At 38.1% G+C, this 27,058-nt stretch overlaps 2 protein-coding genes across 10 annotated transcripts in view; one reads left to right on the top strand and one right to left on the bottom strand.

The window, feature by feature from the left end:
* The window catches only part of LOC122573563 (diacylglycerol lipase-alpha), a 52,925-nt gene that overhangs the window by 1,598 nt on the left and 24,269 nt on the right, over positions 1–27,058 (bottom strand). For 7 of the 9 annotated variants that reach the window (XM_043740087.1, XM_043740088.1, XM_043740089.1 and 4 more), the window contains 14 exons: positions 18,309–18,520; positions 12,616–12,717; positions 11,934–12,120; positions 11,496–11,580; positions 10,668–10,996; positions 9,990–10,185; positions 8,993–9,181; positions 8,434–8,724; positions 7,574–7,803; positions 7,410–7,433; positions 6,565–6,697; positions 1,403–1,752; positions 370–714; positions 87–261 (listed from right to left, as the gene is read on the bottom strand). In XM_043740087.1, coding sequence (XP_043596022.1) covers positions 87–261; positions 370–714; positions 1,403–1,752; positions 6,565–6,697; positions 7,410–7,433; positions 7,574–7,803; positions 8,434–8,724; positions 8,993–9,181; positions 9,990–10,185; positions 10,668–10,996; positions 11,496–11,580; positions 11,934–12,120; positions 12,616–12,717; positions 18,309–18,520 — 2,848 coding nt within the window. Of the gene's footprint in view, positions 1–86; positions 262–369; positions 715–1,402; positions 1,753–4,004; positions 4,205–6,564; positions 6,698–7,409; positions 7,434–7,573; positions 7,804–8,433; positions 8,725–8,992; positions 9,182–9,989; positions 10,186–10,667; positions 10,997–11,495; positions 11,581–11,933; positions 12,121–12,615; positions 12,718–18,308; positions 18,521–27,058 lie in introns of all 9 variants that reach the window. The other 2 variants (XM_043740096.1, XM_043740095.1) reach the window with 2 other exon arrangements.
* On the top strand, positions 13,097–14,434 carry LOC122573574. The gene is made up of 2 exons (XM_043740124.1): positions 13,097–13,527; positions 14,119–14,434. Exons 1-2 carry the CDS (start codon positions 13,304–13,306, stop codon positions 14,321–14,323), a joined length of 429 nt encoding a protein of 142 aa, XP_043596059.1. The 5' UTR covers positions 13,097–13,303; the 3' UTR covers positions 14,324–14,434.

Below are 27,058 nucleotides of genomic sequence, written 5' to 3'. Positions count from 1 at the left end.
TGAAAACGACAGCAATATGTTAACGTTGTGAAAGTGCAAATTTATCTAGTTTATAAAATATGATGTCTCATAGAATAATCGAATACTTTTGCTTCGAAAAAGTCCAAGCTGGATCCATTCGTTTCGTGTTCCTCCACGGGGAAACCTGATTGAACCCGATTCGACGTTTGAGACGCCCTAGATGAATGGGAAGAGGCTTGCGACGAGGAGTTTTCGGACAAATCGTCTCTGCAGCAGGCAGCTGTGCACACTCTTTGCTCTCTGCAATTTTCCATAAATATTACGTTAAGGATAAAAAAAAAATAATTTCGAATTCCAAAAAAAAAAAGAAAAGAAATGAAAAGAAAAAAACAAAAATATTTGGGCTACCTCCTGACGATAACAGAGTCCCGTCTTCTCGGTACTGGCGGCGGAAGACCAGCGGTTAAGCTCTTGGCGCTTTCGTAGCTCGCCTCGCTGTTGCCGCTGCTTGTGTTACTGCCGTTGTTCCCTTCCCTCAGGAAGTAATTCTTCGCCGAGAGCATAGCGAAGTGAAGATTGTTCTTCAAGTCGTCCGCCGCCGTTGACAAGTTTCCCGAAATCTTGGGTGTACGCCTCATCGGTCTCGGTGGTGGTACCGGCGATGGTGGACTGCTCGACGCCTCCGAGAGAGTTTCCGGCGTGGCTAGTGGCGCCGTTCGAGAGCTCTCGTCCCAGTCGCCTCGACGATTCGATCTTCGTGTTAAAAAATAAGAAAAAAAAGACGAACAAGAAGAAACTGCTTGACATAACTCTTGAGATCGATAAAAAATAAACTGCAGCTAAAGAGCAACATTTTATGATCGAAGACAACAAAGAAAATATGATGTCTGATTATTAGAGCGTAAAGTGTTCCTCTTAAGCCACAATTCTTCGGAAGAACCGTTTTCCGTTAGATGGTCTGATGGAGTGCAATGAGTATTTAGGTGCGCGATTGCCGAAGCGGTGAACCTTGTGAATCGTGAAACATAAGCGAACGTGAACGAGAGCGTGATATATGAGGTTCCTTAAACTCGATGGAATACTATTTTGATTGTTTCTCGCGCCTATGTACGTAGTTCGAATGAGATTAGAAACGCATCGAATGCAAATATACAAATCGAAATTTAACGTATAAATTTCCTGCCTCGGACGTAAATATTTACATAAATATTTTATAAAATTTGACAAAATACAGTGCAAATACAAATACGTGGAATATTCTACCACCCGTACGTTTATTATCCCTAAAACAACCAATTTATTACATCGTTATATCTAGCGTGACGTTCTTTTCGTTGACTTAAAATCCTCATCGTAAACCTAATATATCGGCGTCCATTTAACGTCGGTCCTCCGTCACGGACCATAGTTCGTTGTCCAGACGTATAATTGCTATTCTTACGATTTAGTCTCGTCGGCCCTGGGCGTGTTGAGCAATTCGCTGGCCAGACTGACGTATTCCCATGGAATTCCCCTGGAGTCGACGCTCAGCTCGCGACCAGCTTGAGGAAACTCCGAGGGGCTTTGCAACGACGTGAAGCTTGTCTCCAGGCAGAGTTTGTGCGGTGGCGTCCCAGCCAGGTTGCTAGGATGCGACTTTACGGGGCTGGATGAAGAGAGTAACGCTCTCATCTCCTGTTCCACCTCCATCTCCTGGATCTCGACGGCCTCGCGTGCCTCCGACGGCTCCGTCGATGATGCGTGACCGGAAGCCAGCCTCTGTGGCTTCGCCGGTCCCAGGGTCGTTACAACCTGACATATCCACACGCGTGGTTCCAATATAATCGTCTCACGAAACCGTCAGACATTATTTTACGACAGTTCCGTGTTATTTTCTATTATGATTCAAGAAGCAATTTGATTCGAACCGATGATTAGCGAATGTCATATAACGATATACAGGATGTAAGACTTTGCGAGTCGATAGGATATCTTGGTGAGTACTATAAGCTCACAAAGTCTTACAGCCTTTTTCTTTTTTATAACACCTTTCGTGATATTATGATAGGTGATAATGACAGGTGGTAATGTTATGAATCGATAGAATTTTTGAAGTTACAGAAAGAAAAAGGTATAAGTTTAAAATATTTGCCAATCAGATAGCTTCAAAATTCCTGGTCACCTTGCCCTTTATTGCGTTTAGAAACCTTTGATTCATATCTATGTATCCTTACAAAATCTAATTTCTACTTTTACATCGATCAACGATTGAATGGAAATTAAGATTTAAGTCCGGTTTCTTTGCTTCTCTATTCTTTGCACGTTTATTCTAAAGTTTAAGTTCTATCCGATTTGCGTGAACGTTCAAAGAATTACTGCAAATTAGTGATCGATATCATAAACGTTATTTTACTGATTCATGATACGCGAGATAAGGTTGACATTGATAGATAAAACGGCAAAGAAACAGCTGTATCGTTGACTAAAGTGAAGAGTGTGGACAATTTGAAGATCGTTCCCCGGAGAATAACTTACTGAAATATTTTTCTACTTCACTTTACTCGCTCTTACAGAAATATTTCTCCGTCCGACAATTCGCTCTTCGGGACACGAAGCGTCTAACCCGCGCTTCTTTATACATCTTCAAAGCAATTTCGAAACTTTGCAAAATATGCCGTGCAATTTATTTCTCGTTTTATGCTGTACGAGAAAGATGAACGTGAGTTTCTAATTTTCATTATCCAGCATAGAAATTTTTAACAAGCATGTATATATTCATAAAAGATATAAAGAAGTTTCCGAATAAATTGACTAAAAGTTCAGGTATATGCTACGAAATTCGCTCGCGTACATTTATTATTCCTGTACTACGTCGGAAGCGAGTTTCTTTAATTTATTTAAGGTAAAAAATAACAAAAAAAGAGAAAAAAGTAGATAAAATATAGAGATGAATTTTTACCCGATGCAGCAACATTTTTACCATGGAAAAGAATTATTACTCGTATAAGAAAAGAACGCGTTCAAATACTTGATGTTTTATCGCAATGTTCTGCCTTCATGCTATTGACGTACGATAAATGATGATAAACTTAATTACGAACTGAACAAAAAAATCAAATACAATGATCATATGATAGACTAAATGCGTGAGTACACATGCATGAACGACTGGGTGGCAAATAGCATTCGACTGATCGACGATCAATTTTCTGCTCTACATCGTTTAATTACGGCTCTATCGTTACAATCGTTGTTATGCTTCTATCGTACACATATCGTTTAACACGATCTCGCGTACGAAACTAATCTCTATGTTCATTTACGACACGTACTCCTGTTTCGTTTCGGAAGCAAATGTATATTTCGAGCAAACGTGTAAATGAACGATCGTGATTGTGATACTTGAAGATCATGATCGTGAATAATCACATGCGATAAACTATTCAAAGACAGATTAGACTGCAATCTGGTCGCTGTAGACGAGACCGTCGATTTTGTGCATATAAGGAATAGATAGACTAAATATACCAATCAAATACATATTACATATTTCAAGGTTTAATTTGTACAATTTCTTGAAAAGATCTACCATCTTACTGTTCTAAAATAAATACTAAAATAAAATAGATTCAATTATTTTTCACTCGAATTCTAACATAAATACTTTTGCAGCGCTGTACCGTAACAATCCACTCGAACAGATAATTGCTCGAAAATTTAGAAGAACAAGGAAGTATAAGACAGAGAGATCGTATACGACAAACGTTCGTCTAACAACAACGAACGTCTGCAAGCAGTTAGCTAAAGACAGCCACTTCTTCAGCGACCTGCATCACTCTGAACCAGCGATACCATCTCGTTCTATCTTTTCCCCGTAATTTTCAACCATACAATCGACACACAGTCCATTACAATTCTACCAACGTAAATATCTACGATAACACTCTCTATCTACATTCTACATAATGCGAAACCGTTAATTAGAAATGATTGGGTAATGGTATCACCGATTCTTGGTTGTTGGTGAAACACGGACCCGATGAAACCGAAAGACATCAATGTACCTTGTGCCGTGGCAAGAAGAGTGTGTGGTGACATAGACGTCGGCGTCGCGGCCGTGAGAGCTCGTCGGTGTACTTTGATGATGGAGTACGACCGCGACGTGTCGTTGTTCAGGCGTCCGTTGTGTTGCTGCGTCCGTCGCAACCGTTGCACGCGTTGCTCTATCTCCGTCTGCAGCGCCGCGATCTCTGCACGCTGACACCTAATCCACACACCACACACCCTCAGCCACACATCCTTTCGTGAGATCGCCGGTTACTATCGGTCGCCACGATACAACTTTTTTCGCATTTCATCAATTTCGCAATGCAAAACCTATGTAATCTAGCTCTATGTAATTGGGAAATCGGTTAATCTTCTACGCTACGGGGATGTCAGAGATTCGAGAGAACTAAGATTCCAGCCGAGAAAGAACAGCCGAGGATAGAGATACAGCTTCGGAGTTTATTCAAGCAGGAAAGCAACGAAACGGCTACTCCTCGTTTCTCCATGCTAATATGCAAGTAATTTAGCCAGTACGTTGGTTCTTTGGACGTTTAACAGATTACTTGTACGCTTAAGGGATTGCGTTCATCCGTTATCCTGTTTTCCGTAGACTGTGAACCGTCGATTAATTTTCGATGTATTTCAGGTAATCGACTACGTTCTAAGGTGCGAAAGTTGCTTGCTTCGTCACTACCATGCAAAGCGAGAGCAGATTAATCACCATCTTTCCTTTTTTGCCATAACAGTCGAGGCCGATACATTAGCATGATCTGGAAAAGTGTGAAATTAGGAAAAGAATCTAACGACTCGAGACGCAAAGCGAATATTAATAGCCACAAAACAAATGTATAATCATTTCTTTTTTGCACATGTATTATTTATATAAAATCTATTCCAATTAATTTCCGATTAAATAATAGAAAGTATAATTTCGTGATAATTCCCAATAGTATAAATAATACATGACGTATAGAATTGTATTCGTATTACTTTTAAATGTTTCAGGCATAGAAGTAGGAAGCGAAATTTAACAAATAAATAAATAACAACATTTTCGTGGTATAAAGTATATTGATCAAAAGTAGCGTACATCAAAAATTATACAGAATCGAGCTGTTCCGATATGCAATCAAAACGACCACTATCGGACAGAAGATTTAATATAACGTATTTGTTTTACTTAGGTAATCAAGGTTCGTTTTAAGGCTGGTATAATATAATTTTTCGAATAAAAAAGTTTTGTTATTGGATTAATTTAATTGTTGCATCGATTACGCTTCTTTTCTGATAAGAATTATTACCATACGATTATTACATACGCGTATTTAGTCGTTTTGGATGCAATCGCGATTCAAGTAAAGGTACAAAATAAAACACGAAGAAAAACAAAAACCATTTAAAAAGAAAGAGATGTACAGAATTATGCGAAAAGCTATAAATATAATCGTTTGCAAATGTTACGGTAACCCATGCAGTGTCGAAGAACATGCGTGTCAGCTACTTGATCGATTTAAACGAAAATAAGAAAGAAAAAAAAGTGAAATATTCTATATAGTAATTTTCAATCGATTCTTATTACATCGTATAAATATTATTGCTTCGATATTGTGCTTCGCGCTGGAAATTAATTTTAAAAAAGGAGCTATAAACCAAATAGTTTTTAAATATAAATGAAGGAACGTAAAATTAAATAAAAAGTACTACCCTATTTAAGAAAAACTACCACTACAACCACCTCACTTGTGGTTTTACGTATACTTAACTACATAACTATATACAAAAAACATTACGCAACAAATTGATTAAAATTTATTTCAACTTAAACGTAAAGGAATCTTGTAGCTTCTTCGTCAGTCGGACATTAAAATTCGATAAAAAGTATCACTTCGTAACAAACAGGTTTTATCATAAAAGCTCTATCCTAGAGTACTATTGCTTAGTAAATCGTCAGTGGATTAACAGTTTCGTCGCGAAGAAAGAATCTGTGATACCTTTATCACTCTTAATATCCACATCATCCATTTAACGGCAACATATAACTTCTACAAAGAATGTTTCATAGAATGAAAATATTGGAGTCATGATATTGCTCTCACAGTAAAAACTACTATACAAAATTGATAGAAGGACTAAAAAAAAATGCATATATATATATATATATAAAATTTTTACTATCTGTGTCAATTTACGTCTTCTATTTAAAGATATGATCGCCAATGTGAATATTAGCAGCGAAAGGATCGATATTCACAGCAGAACAGCTCCACCTCGTTATCAAGATCCAGACTTCGTTTCCTTTTGTTCGTGTACCTCGACATTGACCACAATAGTCTCGTTATCCGTTTCCGCGACGTTTCGAGTACTTTCAGTTCGCACACTACCAACATCTCCATTTTTCACGTGTCCATTACTCTCTATATTGATTACTACGTTCTGAGGTTTGTCCTCTTCCTTCGGATTCAGTTCGTCCGTTGTTTCCTCCAAGATTTCGTAATTACCCAGCCTTACCGAGGACATTCGGCGAACCGGCGGTTGCGACCTCTTTATCTGACGAATTATCAAATCGGTCTGGCTTACCTTGTTCAATGCTTTCAGCATATTGTCCGGCATATGGTCCTGTATCATCACCGGGCTTATCAACACCTCGTCGAAGTCGCACGGTCCTGCCCAAAGCGCTTGGTATACCGGTTCATGTTTGTGTAACATTTGTCTGAAATAAAAGAAGGAGATCTTGTGTTCGTGCGGGTCAATTTCGACGATCTAATTTTTTTCAAAGAAATTAATTCTTTAATCTTCTATGAGACACTAGTCGCTACGTGAGATTCATGCAGTTGGATGCATACGCGGATTTGATTATTCGATGGATGACTTCCTCAACTATGTACGTTATTTTTAAAGTATCATTTATAAAGCGATGTAGTCTGATGGTTTTCAAAGTTTGAAAACAGTTTCCACGTATCGAATTCTAGAGATCTAAAGTATTGGAATAATGTGAAGGTTTAGGAGAATTTAAATCAATGGATAGCTCGTTAAATTTTCTATTTAAACCGGACAACGCGTGGTTCCCAACGTAACACTTCTCGGTCAGCTCTCAAAGTTTGAAAACGATCGTACCATTAATCTTACTAAAAAATTACTTCGTGCACGAATCCGTGCACGATTAGGTATAATACTACGTATCGCGCGGTATAACATCGTGTACTCGTTCTCTATGAATTTCAATCATGCAAATACATGGATATAAAAGATGATTGTACGACAATTTCTTCGACAGGAAACAGTCATAAATGTGCGACGATAGATTTCAAAGAAACAAGTGTAGAATAGGAATCCGAGGAACACATGCGGGGCAATTCGGGCACATCTCCAAGATGCAATTACCCAGAGCAACCCTGAAAATGCAAACTTTTCGATAAACGTACCTCCAACGGCTCTCATACTTTTTCCTAGAAACGAAAAACATCTTTCATTAAAATTTGCTCTTAATCACCTTCCTCGAGAGACATTGCATCATAACGTTTCGTGTCTGCGTTTTAAACGATGCTTAAAATAAAATCGACGACGATACACAAACAAACAAACTTACTCTCCCTTGTTGGGATGATGTCGAACAACGTGTATGATTCGACCAGGTGGATACAGAGGCCTGTGCAATGTCAACGCGATGCTGGAGTCGCTCGGAACAACGGTCTGCGAACGAGCTAGGTCCTTGTCTCTCTGATACTCGCTGATACATCCACCAGCTTCTAAATTCGCAGCCGAGGTAGGGGTGGAACCACAACCGCAACACATCACCGAGCACGCTATCGTTTTCCACTGAAACGATCGTTACTATTGACGGCGCAGCCTCTACCCGATTATACGGGAACACTTATCGTTCTCCTTGGTAGATGCTAATGTATATTGGGGCAGTGCGCGTAAAATATCGTTTTTTTTTTTTTATTTTGAAGTTTGAAATTAGCTGGAAAACTCTAAAGATACAAATTTTCTTCGATACTATATAATAAGTGCGTCGAATATCTAAGAGAGTCATAGTAAAACTATTGGAATTTTGGAATTTAATGTCGTTGGTTATTGATACTGTTGAAAGTACATATTTAGTATTAGAACGTATAAATGATGCGTAGAATTCAAAGATGACGATTAGCTTGTCGATGTTTACACAAATTCACTTTTAATATTCTATATACCATAACGTTTGTATTTCCTTCGTATATCTTCACGTTTCTTATATATTTATATTTCTTAAATTTTACAAAAATCATTGTAACGCGTATCATGGAAGGAGCGTTATATTTTTCTTTTAATTTCATATCGATAAGGAACAAAATAACTGATGACGAAGATAGAAGGGATACTACATGTTCTTTCTAGACTGACATTCCATTTATTCAGACGGTTATAGGAGTTCTGTATTTTCTATTTTTCCCACGATAAAGTACGTACCTTCGGATCGACGCTCCTTTTTATGGCATTGATAAGATCAGCTCTTAAGCTCTCCATCTGTCTAAGACCTATCCTAGGTACGACATCTTTCCCAACTACTACGGATGTAATAAATTCCTGTGAGTATTGCTGAGCAGGCATGCTCAAGAGACCACCCGGTGGAGCGAACGAGAAGCACACCAGGTCAGGATAGTCTTGTTTAAGCAAAATCGCTAAGATAGCTGCTGTACCAGCTCCCAGAGAATGACCGACGAGTGTCAGACCAAATTGATGGGTCCCCCTTGACGTATCCTGGAGGAAAAAATTGAACAGTTCCCCATCAGGAAAATTATATGTCATGAAATAACTGCTTAATGCTAAGACAACGCTATCGAATATAAAAATTTTATTATTAAATAAAATAAACGCAATATTTCTTGTGTTCGGTGCATTGCTCTTTTAGCTTGACGCTGTTCGCGACGTAACATGCAAAGGTGATAAAATATAATTGCTTCGTTCAGGTTAGTTTTTACACATAACACATTTGCATTTATCGCGACAGCAAGGCAAAGTATAATACCTTGGCAAGCGCGCGGGATATAATTTCCTCTTCGAGTAGTTTCTTTCGAATGTATTCGGCTGCTTGGACCATACCCTTATGGCCTAACCAGTCCTCCCTCGGTGGTGACAATGGTAACACTTCACCCTCCGCGTTTAAGTCCGTTAATACATCCTTCATGCTGAGAGTTCCTCGTATACTAACGACAACCTTGAAAAGAGGCAGCAGAAAATTGGTAATTATCCGTCCTCAAGTTCGCTCGAGTTCGGGATAAAGCGACCTTTAAACCCTGTCTTAGAAATCGAGGATTAAAATTTTCTATGGAATTTTAACAAGAGGCAAACTATCGGTTTTTCATTATTTCGATCCACTTCCTTTACTATGTTAAAATTCTCCAGTCTTCTTTCATACACTAATATCGAGTCTCCATTTTTCAATGGATAAAGGGAGATAAGAAATTAAATTTCGCTTAGTTTCGCTTCGTTGCTAATCAGGTATCGTATTTTATTAAATAATTATTGAATTATTCAAAGATGGATACCTTTAAGTATATATTAAACTCGTGAGAAGTTTAACAGAGTTAAGCAAAATGGTGTAACTTATTCATTATGGATTAAACTACAATTCTCACACGATGACTCTATACATACGGGAATACATATATTTATAATAGGTAACTTCTCACGGATGTCGTTGCGACGAAGTTCGATGCGATGGCACGCTTAATAGCCATCGAAAAATTCATGAAGTCGCTAAAGGAGATCCATTTATTCTACAATTAAGCAGCCAAAATACCGGCGTATCGCAGTTTGCTTTAATCTCGAAATCCGCACCGATGTAGATTGCAACTTTTATGCGAAGAATTCGATCGGGTTGTCGACGAATATCGTCGCGAACGAGCATCGCGAGATACCTAGAGGACCTATCTCTATATTCTATCTCTAATTCTTCTCGTGTTCGCTGTTTCTCGAGCAAACGCGGTTCGATGCATGCGAATCAATGAGGAAACGCGCGAAACCTTTTTCTTCGTGTAATCGAGCGCGACGAAGAACGGCGTCTCACCGACGTCGACGTGAAAAGTCGCATAAATGACCTCCACCTCAGCGACGTCAACCATCTTTCTTAGTGCGGCGTAATTGCACTGGCAACAATTGTCTTCCACAACGGTCGCCTCGTCTTCGTGCCTGCCGCACGGGAAGCAGCCGCATCTTAATCTGCCACAAAGTTCCAAACAACTTATTTTCCTCGATGCTTTCACTCTAGAAATTAGTGCGGGCATGCAAACGGTTCTAGATGCTTCGCGTGCCGATTACTCGCGGCTAATTGATTGGTCGAACAACTTTGGCGGAGATACTCGTATCGTGATTCTTTAAATAAAAGATTACGATTAGGTAAACGTTTACGACGTAGCGAATCCCAAATTTATGTTGTAACAAATAAAAATGTAATCGGAGAGTGTAACAGGATCTCGAGGGAAGGAAAAGAGAATTTCGTGGAAACTCGCGTTGTTTCTGAGAGAACAGAAAGAAAACAGCACGAAATTCCTTTATAGAGAAACGAGCGCGGTAAAAACTATAGCGAATATAATTAAAAACCGAAACTCGATCGATTCTGTCGAGCAATCGCGCGAAACATCGTTGAAAAATCAATTGACGCTAACACCTGGAATAACGACATGCGTTCACGGTAACATTACCTCGTGCACAGCTGACAAAGACCGGTGGAATGGCTAATGAGGAACATGGGCCAGCCGTAAGCAGCGAGGGCAAAGTGCATGTAATGAATGGCCGATTGAAAGTGGCCCAGATCACCATCCTCGGTCAAGGACAGGAATTTAGTGCGAGGTGTAACTGGCACGCCGGATAGAAACTCGTACGTATCGTTCTTTCGTTGCTTCACTATCAGTTCCCGTTCGATTTTTTGGAACTTTCTCAATAACACCAGACCGGCGACCACGTCCGATGGAACCACGTCAAGGTCTCGGAAAAAGTCGCTCAATAATCTGGCGATGTCTGCGAACGAATTCTGAGGAGGAATCAATCTCATTGAAAATCTAGGCGGCTTCTATCAGATCGATGCAAACGCTTTGTGATATTTTTAAATATTTCAACTGTAAAGAGTAAATTTTCGGCAACTAGATTATCAGATATCAATATCGAAAATATAAAATCAATGTAAAATGATGAACCAATATTATCGAAAATATTAACTCTAATGTTATTTCTCCGATCGTTTCCGCTCAAACGGACAGAATGCAAGAGCGCAAATTTATTCGATGAAAATTATTTATATTTTGACCTCGCTGTTCAATGAATAGCTATCATCAGATGAATATCATTATACGTAGCAATGAAAATAATGACATGTATGTATGCAAGTTGACGTCGAAATATCCATCACGCTTCTCGGTTAAATGCAAATCGATAATGTTGCTTGAAACAATTCGCCAGAAAAGAGATAGAGCATTTTGCACCGACCTGAAGCAAATCTTTGAAGGACGCGTATCATTTCGAACAACACTTACTCGATTCCTATCGGAATTGCCCATGCAGCAGAATAAAAGTCTGCATCTGTTGTCCCAGCTATCCTGGTACGCTCGTATAACTTTTCTACAAGTACCGAATATTCGTCATTTTAATCGTTAAAATCTCGAGAAGGTATTATCGTGTCGAGAATCGCGAAACCCATCGTAAATTCATTCGCCAATCATTTTCTATATTATTTATATCATCTTACTTGTTTTATTTGTTGCTTAACCTTCTCTCAACTTTTATTTATTTACGCTATTTATATCGCTTAATATATGATAGATAGAAATACTTTAAAAGGCGAACAAAGACACGACAATCCTCCACTAACTATCCCCTATCAAGTAACATGGGGATAAAGATATCAGTGGAAGTAGACGATAATAAGTCAGACGTGAGAAGTGAAATAAGAATCGTAAGTCGTAAATCGTTACCTCTGCCGCCAGTTTCTGTTTCTGCTACCGCTTCGGTTGTAATGCAATTTACCGCATCTCGATTCCGCTTCCCTCATGCTGCGTTGATATTTCTTCATTTTTACCCACGATCTACCCGCAGCGTCGTATGTGCACCACACCGTTACCATCACCGACGCCAATACGCACCAATTTGATACCACTAAACCTGCGGCGAGAATGAAAGCTAAAATCGTGTTTGCTCTGATTTCAGACGCAAGTATGTTTACGAGTTCCTTGGTTTATGCAATTACAAAGATACCGCGGAAACCACCGCAACATTTCACAGAGCGTTTCGACGTCGTGGAATTTCATTCGCACGCGATTCAACTGAAGCGAGCGTTATTGTTAGTACAGGCATCGTTTCCGTCCTCAGGATTTAATTGATATAAAAATTACTTTTACGATAGCTAGAGAATTCTAAGATAGCTAGAGATAGCTGAGAGAATTCTTAGCGTAGCTCCTTTCGTACAACGAGTCGTTATTTCGAGGGAACAACGATACAAGTACGAAATTGAAAATTAGTAACGAATAAGATTAGTTTCTCTTCTGTATTTTCTCTGAACAATTATATTTCCAGCAGCTGTATCACCGTTCATTCGAAATATCGTTTCTGTTTCCTATTGGAATTAGAAGTGTCAGACACCTTTTGCGAAAAGCTTACCTAACATTACATCTTTCACTTGGCCGATGGTACAGCTTTGGTAGAAATGCGTTAACCACGTTATACCTGCGCACAACCAGCCAGCTTCTACCAATAAAAGCACTGAAACAAAGTTTTATAAAGTTTTAAGTTCTTTCTTCTTACCGGTGCAAAAATAGAAAATTTCATAACAAAACGAAAGTATCTTTACTATTATATCGTAGAGTTCTTCAAGCACTTCAGTTTGCTAATTTACTCTTATTACATTAGGTTGTCCGAAAGGTTTCTTTCGTTTCATAAGGTGATAATAGATGAACAACAATTTCTGTTTTATATTATTTTACTGAATTAGGTATGATCCATTTCGTTCTATTTCTATTATTATATTCCTGCATAATTCGATAAACTAATATAAAACAAAAAACATTGCGCGTCTATTATTTCCTTATAAAACGAAAGAAACCTTTCGGAAAATCTAATATTTTGCATGTATCCATTTACATATTATTTTTTCACCACTTCCTCCTGCATTTCTTTATACACTTTTAAATTATTTTCTTATATACTTTTTTAGATCTAACCAGCAAGAGCATACAGATATTCATGGTCATCTTGTTTTATCTTATTTGTCAGCAAGATGGAAAAGAAGAAAAGATATCTGAATCGGGTGAAGTCGAGTGTCTCGTGAATGTCTGTTCCTTGACCACGGATGGTTGCCATTTCTTCGATGAAAGAAAAATATGTCGACGTAAATGCCGTAGCTTCACGCCGGATAAGGTTTGAAGGTATCGACAATGCTTTCTCTTCGAACATCGAGCTACGGATAGCTTCCCTAAAAGGATATGGCACGTTCTTGCAGAATGTGTTTACTTCCGATAGTTTCCGTACAATAGCAAACGTGTCCGTTCTAATTAGCTGCCAACACGGTTTTCCTGGCTGAGTCAGAATCAGTTTTATTATAACTGCATTCGTTATACTAACCAAATACGATTGCACTGGTACGAATTGACACGGTGGATATAATTAAAACGAAGGAAACAAAGAATTATTTATATTTCTGACAATTATTTACTCAAGTTATCAAAGAGTGACTAAACAGTTTGCCGAATCAAATAAAAACGTCATTGCACAAGAAAAGATTGCTCGGAACGTTTAAATTGTTTTTCCACTCGTTGGACTTCGATTTCTGAATCACAATACGAAATAATCGAGTCTTTTTAGTGGCAAGCTAAAAGATATACGAATACGATAAACTTTGTACGTCAACTTTTTACAAATTTCTATTTTCCTGTTTTTCTTTTTTTTTTTATCTCAGCTTATATGTAAAATTCGATCTTCACTCGAAGTTTGTCTTACCACGATACAAATGCATCATACATATTCATCTTACATGCGAATCGTACATTTTACATTTCCATTTTTACATTTAAATTTTTACATTCATATTTTACATTTACATTATCTATTACATTTTACATATACGTTTGCGACTGGTATAAAACGGCATTATTATCTTAATTTTCACGGCCTTCTATCGAAATCAGATCAAGCAAATGGAACAAAACAGACGAAGAGAAGTAGAAGCTGCAATGGCGGTGGTCTGGTACTCTATACGCATCCGACCAATCAGCTGTATGTGATCGGAATTTCCATCGAATTCTTCCCAAAGATGCACCAGATCTGCTGGAGAAACAGCAGACTCGGGTTGGATCGTTTCCAAAACCTTTAATACACTGACACTGGTACATACATCCATGCGTCCCGTGTTTCTTCGTACGTTCCAAAACTACGTGCAATTCTTTCCATGTAATCGATCTGCTGACGATTTAATACCTAAGTAATTCGATATACGCGTTCATTTAATAAAGCGCAAGGAATAACCAACAGCATCGAACATTTCAGTTTTTATTTTCCTTAGCTTTAGATTTTGAAACCATTTAACAGATATTCAAGCGCTATATTCTCCCTTGGAAACATAATACAGAAATGCGCGAATATGTTTCGATTAATTTTATTCGATGAATTTTGTATTATATTTAATATAGCGAGGATAACGAGATGAATCGAGTATATGTGACTGCCGCGCTGGTTTTTCAGATTAAACGTTTGTGTATTATTTCGCCGTGATATTTCCAACATTCTTTCTCGCTCAGAAAGCAGAAATATAAATTTTAAGACTAAAAAGGTGCGCAACAATTTTCTGTTTCCCGGTAAAGAATCTGCCCAGATTTCCTACGTTTATCGCAGTTTAGTTTGTTTAACAATGATATACAGCAGACTTCGGAAGAAAAACATGGAACATGATTTTCCTGAATTAAGAACGCGCGCAAAGCCCCGGAAAGTTTGCTCCGTAAACGTGTGCGAAATTTAATGAGTTTCTGAAGAAGAAATCGGTATATTGTGAATCTTCCATCGGATTCGCCTTTGCAGATAAACTAATCGAACCCTGAAACTTCTAAGTACGTAAATTTCCAAACTCATCGAACTTCCCAAGCTTGCAAATATATTCCAAACCGATGGAAATTTTGCATATTGTGAAAAAATCCAGCGAAAGGAATTACACGAATGCTGGCAAGGTACGCGGTGAATTGTAAGATGAAATAAACTGGAATAATACTGAAATTTCTATCAAAAAAATAGAATCGTACATCATTAGCATAATGGATGATTAGAATGCCACTTGAGCAGCGACGCTCCAAAAGGAAAAAGTACAAGAAAAGAACGTCTGGACTTGCTATTCCTTTTAATGGTCAAGAAGACAGAACATTTCACGCTCATCTTTGTGCAGCAAAAATGTACAGACGGAAAGGTGAGAGTGGAAAAAATACTTGTTAAAACAGACTCTCGAAGAAGAGACAGTACAATGACTGGAAAGAATAAATCAATCTTTCGCTTGTACAGAGAGGATGGATATTCCGTACGATACTTTTTATCTTAACAAAACTATGCACTTCTCATGAAATTTAATTAGGAATTTGATATCATTGTTCGATATTAAATTTATATAAATCGCTAATATTAAATGACGAAAGCGAAGTAAATCGTAGGAGCAACTTAATTGTTCTAATTTCGAAAGAAATCCCAGAGATGACGTTCTAAACACCACTGCTCTCACGAACGATCGTTTATTACGATCAGGAATCTACGGTTAAAATTTGATTCTTATTAATATTCTGCCCTTGCTTTGCGAAAATTAGGAGGGTCGACAAGAGAGAAGTGGCTTCGCGTTGCCACCGATGAATCTTCCTTTAACGAAACCCATGGTACGTATCTCCAGATTGGTTACCATCTAATTCCTATGATTATCGACGTCGGGCAAAAGCTTCGTTAACAATTCTAATCTCTGATCTGCAACAGCCTGATTAACGTGATACGCAGAATGACTTCGAAATACTTTCGACCTCTGTAAGGAATAATTTCCCAATCGCATTAAATTAAGCAGGAATTTTTGATACCTATCGATTTGCACATTTTCAGTGATATATATGCTCGGTTTCAAATTGCACGTTGCAGCGGTTTTCGTTTTTAAATACAATGGTTTTATTCAGATTCGCATACCATTATTTGATGATTTTCCGCATCAAATATTATGTAACTTTTAACAAATATTATACTTAACGGCTGACAATTTTGGTATTTGAATTCGATGGCTTTCAATTTTTATGGAAAATTCTTCGAAACAGAAAGAAGGTATCTCAATTCGACATATATTTTTTTTTCATGAATGTTCGCAGATTTGTCCGAAACGACTTGACCAATCAGCATGATTCTCTTTGTATTTTTGTTTTTTGTAAACTACCTTTTTTTTTTGCAAAAATCCAATTTTTATCTACGTTCATCGATTATTCAGCATTGAATTGTGCTATCGGGACGAAATCTTTCGCGTTTTCCGGAGATAGACCACCCCGATCGATACTGTTTGTAAAATTTCTCCAATTTGCTGGTTGTTAACTATCGTTGTTGCAAACAATTCGTTGTTCATTGATTTCATTTACGTATGTTCAGTGCTCTCGTTGTTCTGCAAATTTTGCGATATCGAGATGATTTCGAAACAGAAGCCTGGTCGAGCGCTTTCAAATGCATTTCGCAATATAAACTTCAACTCGTGTTTCCGTTGCACGAAACATCGTTCTGCTGATTCATTTTCGGGCATAAGTCTATTTTCATAGCGAAATGATACGTGACACACTATTAAGTTATAGAAATATCCTTCCCTATCATTGTTCAAAGTATAATATCATTGGCGGAATACAGCTGGTTTATTTCTTATTCGTATGCGGGGTTGGACAGCCTATACAACGTTTTATTCATTAATAAGAATTCAGAATTGAAATAAATAATAAATAGATAGAAATAAATTAGCGCCTTATTAACGACAATGAAAGTCATTTCACGTTGGTCCTGCGATATTGATCGCTTTACTGAAAAATATGAAATAAAAGATTTTGTGATATTACCGACTTCGAAAAGCGCTAAAAAGTGTGAAATAATTTCTTATTTGCATTTTATTTAGACAAATAAGCGACAACTGTCGGATTACCCATTTTCTTATTAAACAGCATACTAAATGTATCGCAAGCTTCTCGAAGACGGCGGGAAATTAAAAATACTACTAATATACAGTTTATTTCCGTTTCAAATGGTATAAGATCAATAATTGTAACGATTGTATCTTAAGTTAAAGACAAGCTTGCTGTATATATGTAGTTCCATTAATCTATATGCTATTAATACATTGAGCGTAATTTAAGCAGCGTTTTTCAATTTGCCCACTATTGAAACATATTCTTGGCGACATTGTGTTAATGCAATCAAACATAAATCTGTTGAAATTAGGATGATATGAATATAAACGAGGTGAAGTTTTTTAGTATGGCGCTCAAGCATTGCTATATTAGAAACATTTGACGGCATTTTGCCATTTTTGAAGATTGCAATATATCTAGTATACGTTTAGTATATGTTTAGTAGGTAAATGGGTGATTTAACCATGGATGAATATGTGCCTAAATAAAATACGAGTAAAATAGATGTTATTTCATACTTTCTCGCGCTTTTTAAAATTGATAACATCTTTTTGGCAAAAAATCTTTTATCAATACCGATGCTTGACGTCTGTAACATAGTACGTATCGTTTTACAGCTACTACCAGCAAATATTTGTTCTCGTATTTTTCAATTTCAAGTATGATCATTTCCTAATACAAAAACGCGAATGATTTCAAGTACATAGTAGACAGAATACCAACGTAGAAGTTACCAACACTTGCATTAAATTTTCATTCCTTAAAAGGCTTTCGTTCTTTCATTAAGCGATGGATACGTTCGTTTACGAGTAAATTAATCACACGCGACCATACGCGTACCTATTTTCAACTTCAATTTCTCTTTTGCACTGGTTTGCGTTAGGGTTTCGATACCATAAATATCTCGTCTAATCGTGGTGAAGACAACCGGTAGCACTGAAATCGACAAGACACGATTCTTTGTTTATAAAGAATTCTAATAAAAGCTGTAGCACGCAGAAGCCAAGGAAACTTCTGCTATGTATTTTTACTGCTTATGTATACAATCTTCCCTTTTTCAATCAATTATGACCCATATCGGCTTAAAATACATTAAAGTACGATTTAAAATAGTAGTTCGTTCCACTTCTATTGCATTTCATTTCTACGTTTCATGTAACTCTTGCGAGTTAATTTTGAATTACTTACGAAGTCGAACATAGAGAATATATTGCATTGGCGCTCTGGCTGCAGTGTCCAGGATGCTTCCCCTTGTAGCCAGAAAGCAGATGGAAAATTCTACCATCATGGATAACACGAAAATGACTAAGTATCCCACGAAGTATTCCCACAGTAGAAAGACACAGAAAATATTGCGATTCCAATCGAGGACTCCGAGTAGGATGCTCAGTACTGTCATCCTGTAACAGAAACGACAAGAATTTTAATAAAGGTACCAAGAGATTATTAGTTTCCTTTCGCACATTTTTTATTAAGCTTCCTATGTTTGACATAGTTACGCGGAAGAGCAAGTTTTACTACGTTTAACGAGTAACATAGAGAGTATATATCGAAAGATATAAACCTATCCGTAAATGGTTTTCGAGGTTTTAGACGTCCTAAAATTCATCTGACATTTACTAACCCTCTCTAAACTCATTTCGCCTGTACCATATTTCATTGCCGGCTCGCGGCGTAATATTTATGGCGTGCTTACACGAACAGCCTGCACACTTCAGTAAAATTTGCAATAAGAAGAAAAATAGATCGAATATTATCCTTCTCGTGGCTTTTATTTCGAAATCGTAAACACAAAACATTTATTTCACTCGCGGTAATATCAGCACAGTTTCTACTTTTATTATACGTCCACATCTGAGAATTATTATTGTTTTATTATTATTTTCTGAAAATATAAATAACACGACGGAAATAAACTATAAATCGCGGCACAAATATATATTTATTTGAATCGTTACGTAACATTTTTCTTCGACGAAATAAATATTTTTAAAGTAGGAAATACGGTAACAAATATCAACCGAGCATGCTCTGGTGGCTTTAATAATTTTTCCAGTAACATCGATGTTATCCCGCTGCTGTGAAAGTTCCCTAATCCCGGCTTAAATCGATATCAGCTGGAATATTTCAAGTTTTTCTTCCGACGGGAGACGGAGGCGTACTTCGCAGAGTAATTGTGTCTTGTGTCTGGTACTTGACGGAACTTCGGGAAGCTTTTCTCGCGTAAACTCGCCCTTACAAAAGGGGTAAGTTTCCTCAGACCTGCAGATCCGCAGTTCCACAGTAAAACGCGCTCACGGAAGCCACATTAATGTCGGTGTCGATCTCAAAGTTCGCACAACGTCGCGCCGTTAAATCACCATCGTTCCGTGAATTAACTTCTATTCAATCCCAATACGAACAATTATCGGGAATTATTTCTTCACACTTTTTCGCGTAATAACGTAATTGCGTAATTATTTCGACAAAGAATAAAACGCGAGTACAGTTGATTCGTCGATATTGCTTCAACCTATCGGCAGTATAGTGCTCGATACTCGGAAGAATAATTTGATTTGTTCGTTTGATAAAAAAAATCGTGATTTATAAATTGTTTCATTAAATTCTTTTCAAAGTAGCTCGCCAGCATTACGTAAGACGTCTTTAACACGAAGAAAGTTGATTCGATCATAACTGGTACCGAATAGCACGAAAAATATCACGCTCTGTAGAAATAATTTGCGTCGATAACCATCAATCGTAGGTATACGAATCATTCTTTTAAATAATCCTAAAACACGCGAAATCCTATTCAAAGTCTTATCCAGAATGTATCTATCTAACGATCCTATATTAAAAATTTTCAATCAGACCTGTAAAATTAAAAACTGTAATTCTAATTCACTGAAATTCATGAAGTTGTTTCGCGAATATCTTAAGATACCGTTATCAATCAGTAACTTCGTCTGAAACAGTTCCTCGTATCGATCCCAAGCCAATTAATCGGAATTATATTTCTTTCGTTGTTCGGAATATATTTCCGTTGTCCCTCATCGATCCTCGAAATGGCAATTGTCCTCGATAACGACACGCCAGGATTACTGTTCGAAATGGGACGAACTTTTCATCGTTTCTTCGAGCCATTCACCCTCTTCCTGTTTCTTTCCCCTTCACGAATGATTAGAGAACGGAGGGCGAACTGTTCGACGAGCCGATTTTATTTTTCATCGGCTTCGACCATCGATCCAAGATGCCTTCATAAATATTTCCCGCGTATGGACGGCATTGTGCAATCTCGATAACCGATACTGCGACGCGTAGACAAAACCTGCTGAATTATTACCAACGAACAATAGGACGCAGAATACAAAATCGTGAATCGAAAATTCCGACTATATTAGACGGCCGTATATTTGCGAAAAGATGGCATGAAAGAAGTGATGACGTATCGGAGAACTTCTGTATTTGCATATTTGCAAAGAGACATCGTTAACGTGCACTGAAAACTACGATATTCGTAGAATAATTGTATCTACGTAAGATAAGATCGAATTTTATTTCAACCTAATCAATCGTAGTGAAAATTTTGTTGGCACAAACCTATACATATGTAAGTAAAATTCTGAGGATCGAATCCCACTATCGGAGTCGTGGGATCTGAGTTCCGCCATCGGAATTCCTTGCCGCCGTGGAATGCGTTCCGAACCACCCCAAGATTGTAAGGCCTCAACTCACATATCCGTAAAGTAGAGAAATGTCGGCTTCCATGTCCGTGGGGTCATAGGACCTGAGTGGAATCAACCCGGAATCTCCCCTTGTTGCAGACTTAAGTTTCTAGATCTTAGAGATTAAATTCGGGTCTTATGTTGCCAAGATCGTAATTCCACTTCTTCAGATTTGGGCCTGTTTCGAGTTTAACGACTGATGGAATTATAAAAGTTACGGTTTTACGATACTAAAGTGAGCTATGCGTACAAATTTCCCCATTCTTATACGTCAAAAACTTATAAGTAGTATGTATTAATTTCCATTTTCACATCACGTCTTTAGAAAATTGAAGAAAAGAAATGACAAGTCCACGAAGAAAAGAGAGGAAGTATACGAAATAAAAATGACTTAACTCGATGAAAATTGCTTGTTAAGCATAACTATAGATTGGAACTGTTTTAATACGCTGAAGGAATCGCTGCCTCTTTCTTTGAAGCACTTTGCATAAAAAATGAAGCCTCTGGCGAAAGGGGCCGTTCATTTCACGAAATCTCTTCAAAGCGGCGCGGCAGCAAGAAACAAGGTAAAACGTGCCAGGCGACTGAATGGAGTTACACAACCGTGCTTTAATAATGAAACGTGTGCATCGTGTTCTATACAGGTCTCAAGGGATATGACCGATCGTAGTACTTCACCGTTTGCTAGCCACTTCAGAATGCGATCTCTCCGCAACCAAAGTGGAAAATGAACGTGTCACGGCGCGGATTATTACTCGAGATCGACCTATTATTAAACTGCTAATAGCTTGTAGATGACGCGTACAATCTGTAACAATTAGTTTTGGCGCGAGCGAAACTTCATTAAATACGTTCGAATTACACGTTTTCAATGGCGATAAATCGAGATATTTAAATTTTCATCTTATCCTAAAGCTTCGGGATATTAAATGATACTAAATATTACTCCAATTATACTCGTTGAAACAAATAATTAAAAGAGAAGTAATATTCTCACGTTTCGTTTCATGCTCTAAATTTCCTTTAATCGATACCGTCGAATCATTAAAAAAGTCTTGTTGCAAAATATCGTGGTGTCTAAAAATCAACGAGGAAACATTGCTTTTATATATAACCAGTCTTCTCTTCGAACGTACAAATATAAAACTTTCCTTCGAACACGAACTTCTCGTATTCAGAGTCTGCCAATTAGCGGCAGTAAGTTGTCACTCGATTAAATCGTCACTCGAGTTTCTGTTAAATAAGGAGAATCTCGTAGATCTTGGTCAATTAGCACTCTGGTGGTGAAGCAAAGTTTCTTCCCTTAACTCAAGATCCCAGTTGGTAATTTTTCGTTCCCTTCAATCGATCTGCGGGGTTTCGAGTTCATTGCTCAAGGTCACGCGCAGTCAAAAAGAGCAAGGGCTATTGTGCGAAAGATAAGGGATCGCGGTAACAAGCAGGTCGAAGGAATACGCGAGAAAGACTGCTAGAAAGCGGAAGAGGAAAGGAGAGAAAGAAAGATGAACGTATACGATTCTAGCCGCGGTTAGGGGAAATTTAGAGGGGTTACGCCCGTACTTCTGCGTGGATAAGTAGCGTTGGCATCAAGAGGCTCGCACAACTTTTCTACATATCCGTGCAGCATGTTCGTGTATGCGTGTCTTTTTTTCGCGTACACGAGTCTAAGGGTGGTCTGCGACTGATGGCGCAATTATTAGAGGAAAATTAAAAATATGGCAGAAAATTTGTTGAAAGCTCGAAAGTTTTCTTACATTTGCTGTAATTGTAGAGTTTAAATTTAACAGGTTAATTCTTGTATTTCCAATTACCTTGGAGCTAATTTTAGCGAGTTAATTTTCGTCTTCGTTTGTCAAATTTTACCATACGTCACACGTCCTAACAATGCCTGTATATTAATTAATTAGATTACTTAAAGAGTGAATAAGAAGCGAAAATTCTTGTTTCCGTGTGCGATCAATTAGCAAATGTAATGAATAATCAAGTATGGCGACAGCGATATGTAAATTAATTAATTAAATTACTTAAAAACTGAACATTTGTTTTGCAGTTGTGCCATCAATTACAAAATTTAATAAATACACAATGTAGGATGGAATTTTGTTAGCAAAGGCACAATGAAACACGGTGGTATTATTTTAATAAATCCTTAGATTTATTTCCCTCGAAAACCGAAATTTAAGCGTACTCTTTTAATCTTATTTTGCCATAGAATCATATCTTTCCAAGTTATGCTGCCAACTACATATTAGACACCCTGTATATCGACGCACGAGGGACATTCTAAGATCCACGCATTTTACCGTGCATGCCATAAGATAGCGAAATGTTTGTACGGCGCTCAAGTTACGACTCACATTATACATCAATTTTTACGCGTATTTCTGCCGTAAAGCGGTTTAGATCCTTCGTCAGCTTCTATCTTTCTCGCTTAATTTTCTCGCGATTATAATCCACCATATATATCATTATCCTCGATGAAATAGGTCGAGTTTCAGGGAAAATATAGTGCAATATCTTTGAACGAATTTTGTCCTCGACTCGCGTTCGACTGGTGAAATTTTTGAAAAATCCATCGCCCACATGTGTTCGACGCGTTCGAATTTTAAGGACCTACCTTGGCGCTCGATGGAAATTCGACGCTTGAACTTTGACCGAGGAGAAAGCATCAACGGTGAATGACGTAAAGTAGATTGAACTGTCTGTCGTCCCCTGTCACAATGGGTGCAGTCCGGTTCTTTCAAACGGTTAGATCAACCGGAAATGCCACTTGCACATTGGCTTAACGATTTTCGACCTGCCTTAGCGAGCACGGTTGAACATTAAAGCTCGACTCCCACTCGGATGGAGGTTCGTTTAGGGCGTTGTTTTATTTACGAAGCTATGTACAGAATTGCGTCAAAACAATGGAACTAGGGAAAAACAACAGAATCATCCGGAAAACACCTGGTCTCGGAACCATTAATCTAACAAGTTTTTACGTCGTTTTAAAACGAACATAACTATGACTATACGTTGCGGTTGCGGAACTAGCTATCTGATACTTGCCGCTCCACAATCTGACACAAACGAGACGACGAGAGGTATTACAACAAACTTTCTGCAAGTAGAATTTTATTTTATTACTTATACTACCAGTAACAAACAAGACATACGTTGATCATTCGTTTTAAAGTGTAGGAATTTACGACTTCTGCTCTATTTTCACTGATGAAAGCGAATTTTCTAGTTCGCAAATCGTTGTGGATATACGCATCTACATCGTTTGGAGTTGTATGGTATTTGTCTTACCGAGCTCTGAACCATCTACTAAGACGAATTGCGAGAACTTTAAATGAAAATTACAAACACGCTTATTATTGCAGATACTTCGAAGGTTCGCGGCGTCGAGTTACACAACCTAATGGTTCTCAATGTCGAACTATCCATCCCACCCACGGCTGATCGTTTTCGCTATTAGTATTCGATTTCTGCAGGAAACTAGGTCGAAAAGTAGAACAAACGATAGCAAACGTTAGCACGCAATGATTGAAACTTCGAAGCCAATAGTATAGCGAGCTCCCGAGCGATACAACGAGATTCTAAATCGAATTACACATTGGATAGCAGCATCGATTGATTCGTCGATGTCCTCGAACGTTGAAACGCATTATCATAGATACTCGTGGCGTCGAAGTTCATAACTCGATATTGTCGAGTAGTTGAACACGGCCATTCCCGATACCAAACGTCCGAACTTAGCGGTTTTTGGTTTTGAATTGTACGTTTCAGCGGTCTTCGGCACCGTTCCACGCTTTTCCATTTTGGATTCCACAATCCGGTGGTCCTCGACCGCGAATCCCTTAATCCTCTTTCGCGTTCCGAAGCTCCGTACGTGAAACTAAACGCCAAGAAAGTCCGGCAAACAGAAAATTGGTAGAAAACAAACGGCGTTGGAAATCTTTGTTCGTGATTCACGAAGCTGTCGCGGCACCGCATTGGTCGCGTTTAAGAGAGGCTAGAACATTCAACGTACGGATTTTCAAGGCCCACGAGCCGATAGAGAAAAGGGGCACTGCCACGATGGCAAACTTTGTACAACGAGTGGTGCTCCATTCCCATCGCTAACAGGGAGCACCATAATCTGTGAGCAAGGGGGTGCGGATAAGAGCGTAGGAAAGGGAGAATGGATGATAGGGGCGCAAGGAAACGAGCGGGAGAGAAAGTAGAGACGACGGAACGAAGCGTAGGGCCGTCAGCCTTGGCTGCTGCATGGCCCGTATCGATTTACCTTGTGCCGGCTTCTCCGGTCGTTTCCACGTTACTCTCTCTCCTCCTTCTCTCTCTCTCTCTCTCTCTCTCTCCATCTCCCTCTCCCCCGTTCCTTTTTCATCGGTCGATGAGTTAAAAGCCAGAACGGCTGATTTTATTTTTCTCCCTTCCTGTTTGTACCATCGTGCTACTTGTTTTCTAAGGAATCGCTGTTTCCGGGGAGGAAGGAGCCGATTCGCTTGAACCGACAAACAGCTCTTTGTCGCACGTTCTTTGGTTTAAGGAGCTAGTATCGGACAACTCGTTACATCGTCTCTGATAGATGTACCGGTACTGCCTTGTAGAATTGTATATGCGCAAGTTTATACGCAATGCAGCAACGATGCTCGTTGTCGTAAGGTTTGACAGAATCCTTGTAAACTAAATTCGTGGACATATTCTATAAACGAACTGCCTGAACAACATCGAAGATGTGATTATTGTTTGATTTAGTATTCGCGAAGAAAAGCGTAGAAGTCGGCGTATTCAATAGAAAATTTCTTATTGGAAAAAGATTATTATCATTTCAATTCCCATTTTTGCTTTTACATCTCGTAGATTCTGCAAGAAGGAACTTATAAAAAGAAACGTATAGAAATGGACAAGTTTAACATCAGCTACATCTCAGGTGTTACTTTCATACGTCTCACAGTTGTACGAAAAAGCACCATCAAAAACATTAGGTAATCAGCGAGCATTTATTCGCCGCAGAGAATATAATATTCTACTTTAACCCGATTTTAAATCACGCCTGACATCTTGCACGATAATTCTATTTTAAGTGTGTCCTGACATTTTACGTTATCTCTTCATATTACCTGAACTGACTCGAGAGCAGAAATAACTACGTTATTTATTCACGTTTTACATCCGCAGTAACGATAAACCTCGTACACTCCAAAATTATCATTTTGATTGCATTTCTATAATATAATGTTTACCGTTACGACATGTTAACGATGCTCGAAGTAATAAACTGAAATCTCGATAGCCTGTAGCATAACAAATAGAGAAACAGGTACCCGAGGCAATATTTATTCCCTTCTCGATAATCAGAATTCCGGTTCTATAAACGAGAGTCTCATAGGTAAATTAACGAGATGAGAACACATCATTACTCGACTGCACACGCTAATTTATATTCTGATATCCACCTCATAGCAACGCCTCCCATCGACATGTAAGTACTAAGTTCGCGTTGTTATCGATACCTTAAATTAGATTCAAACGACTACCGTGTAAACTGCTACAGCAGAAATGAGAGAGATCGGAACGGAAAGATCGTCCACGAGACCTACGAGTATCAGCAGTTTGTTTTTTAAATTATTTACCGTGTTCGTCGAATCCCACATCACATGGTTGGGAAAAATACAAGGACGTGACGATGTTGCTAATAGATTCCGAGAAATTACGTTGCGTAATTTATTTAAGAGTTGTACAAATCTAACGAAACCCAATGGTTTGCGATGTAACTCGGATAATATTACGAAGTATCGTGGTTGTTAGTGATAAACTTAAACTATGTAAGAATTTTCTGTGTGTAATTTAGCTTGTTAATTATTTTGTTTTGTTTCACAATTATTTATTTCACTTTAGTTTCCCTACCTTATTATTATTTTACTTTATTTATTTTATTTCGTCGATATAATTTTCATATGCACTGACAAGGCATAGGATAATTAATGAAAATATTCTAATTAAATATAAGGAAAGAAAATGTTATGAGCATCATTGAAAACGAAAACAGAAAGGAAGTTACGATCCCTAGTGCTCTAATTTTAGAACCATTTTATTTGTTATAATTAATATATAATATGCTGTACTATGGCGTTTCAATCAGGTTTATCGCATTAAAAAGGTTTTTTGTCGATAAACGCTTCAAAAAAGGAAAGAAAAATTAAGTATCATGGAAGTAGGTCAGATAAACGTTGTAAGGAACAGATA

Source organism: Bombus pyrosoma, linkage group LG12 (assembly GCF_014825855.1).
Source record: "Bombus pyrosoma isolate SC7728 linkage group LG12, ASM1482585v1, whole genome shotgun sequence".
In the NCBI taxonomy this organism is placed as follows: domain Eukaryota; kingdom Metazoa; phylum Arthropoda; class Insecta; order Hymenoptera; family Apidae; genus Bombus; species Bombus pyrosoma.
The sequence above is the reverse complement of the archived record's forward strand: the minus strand, read 5'-3'. Positions and strand labels throughout refer to the sequence as shown.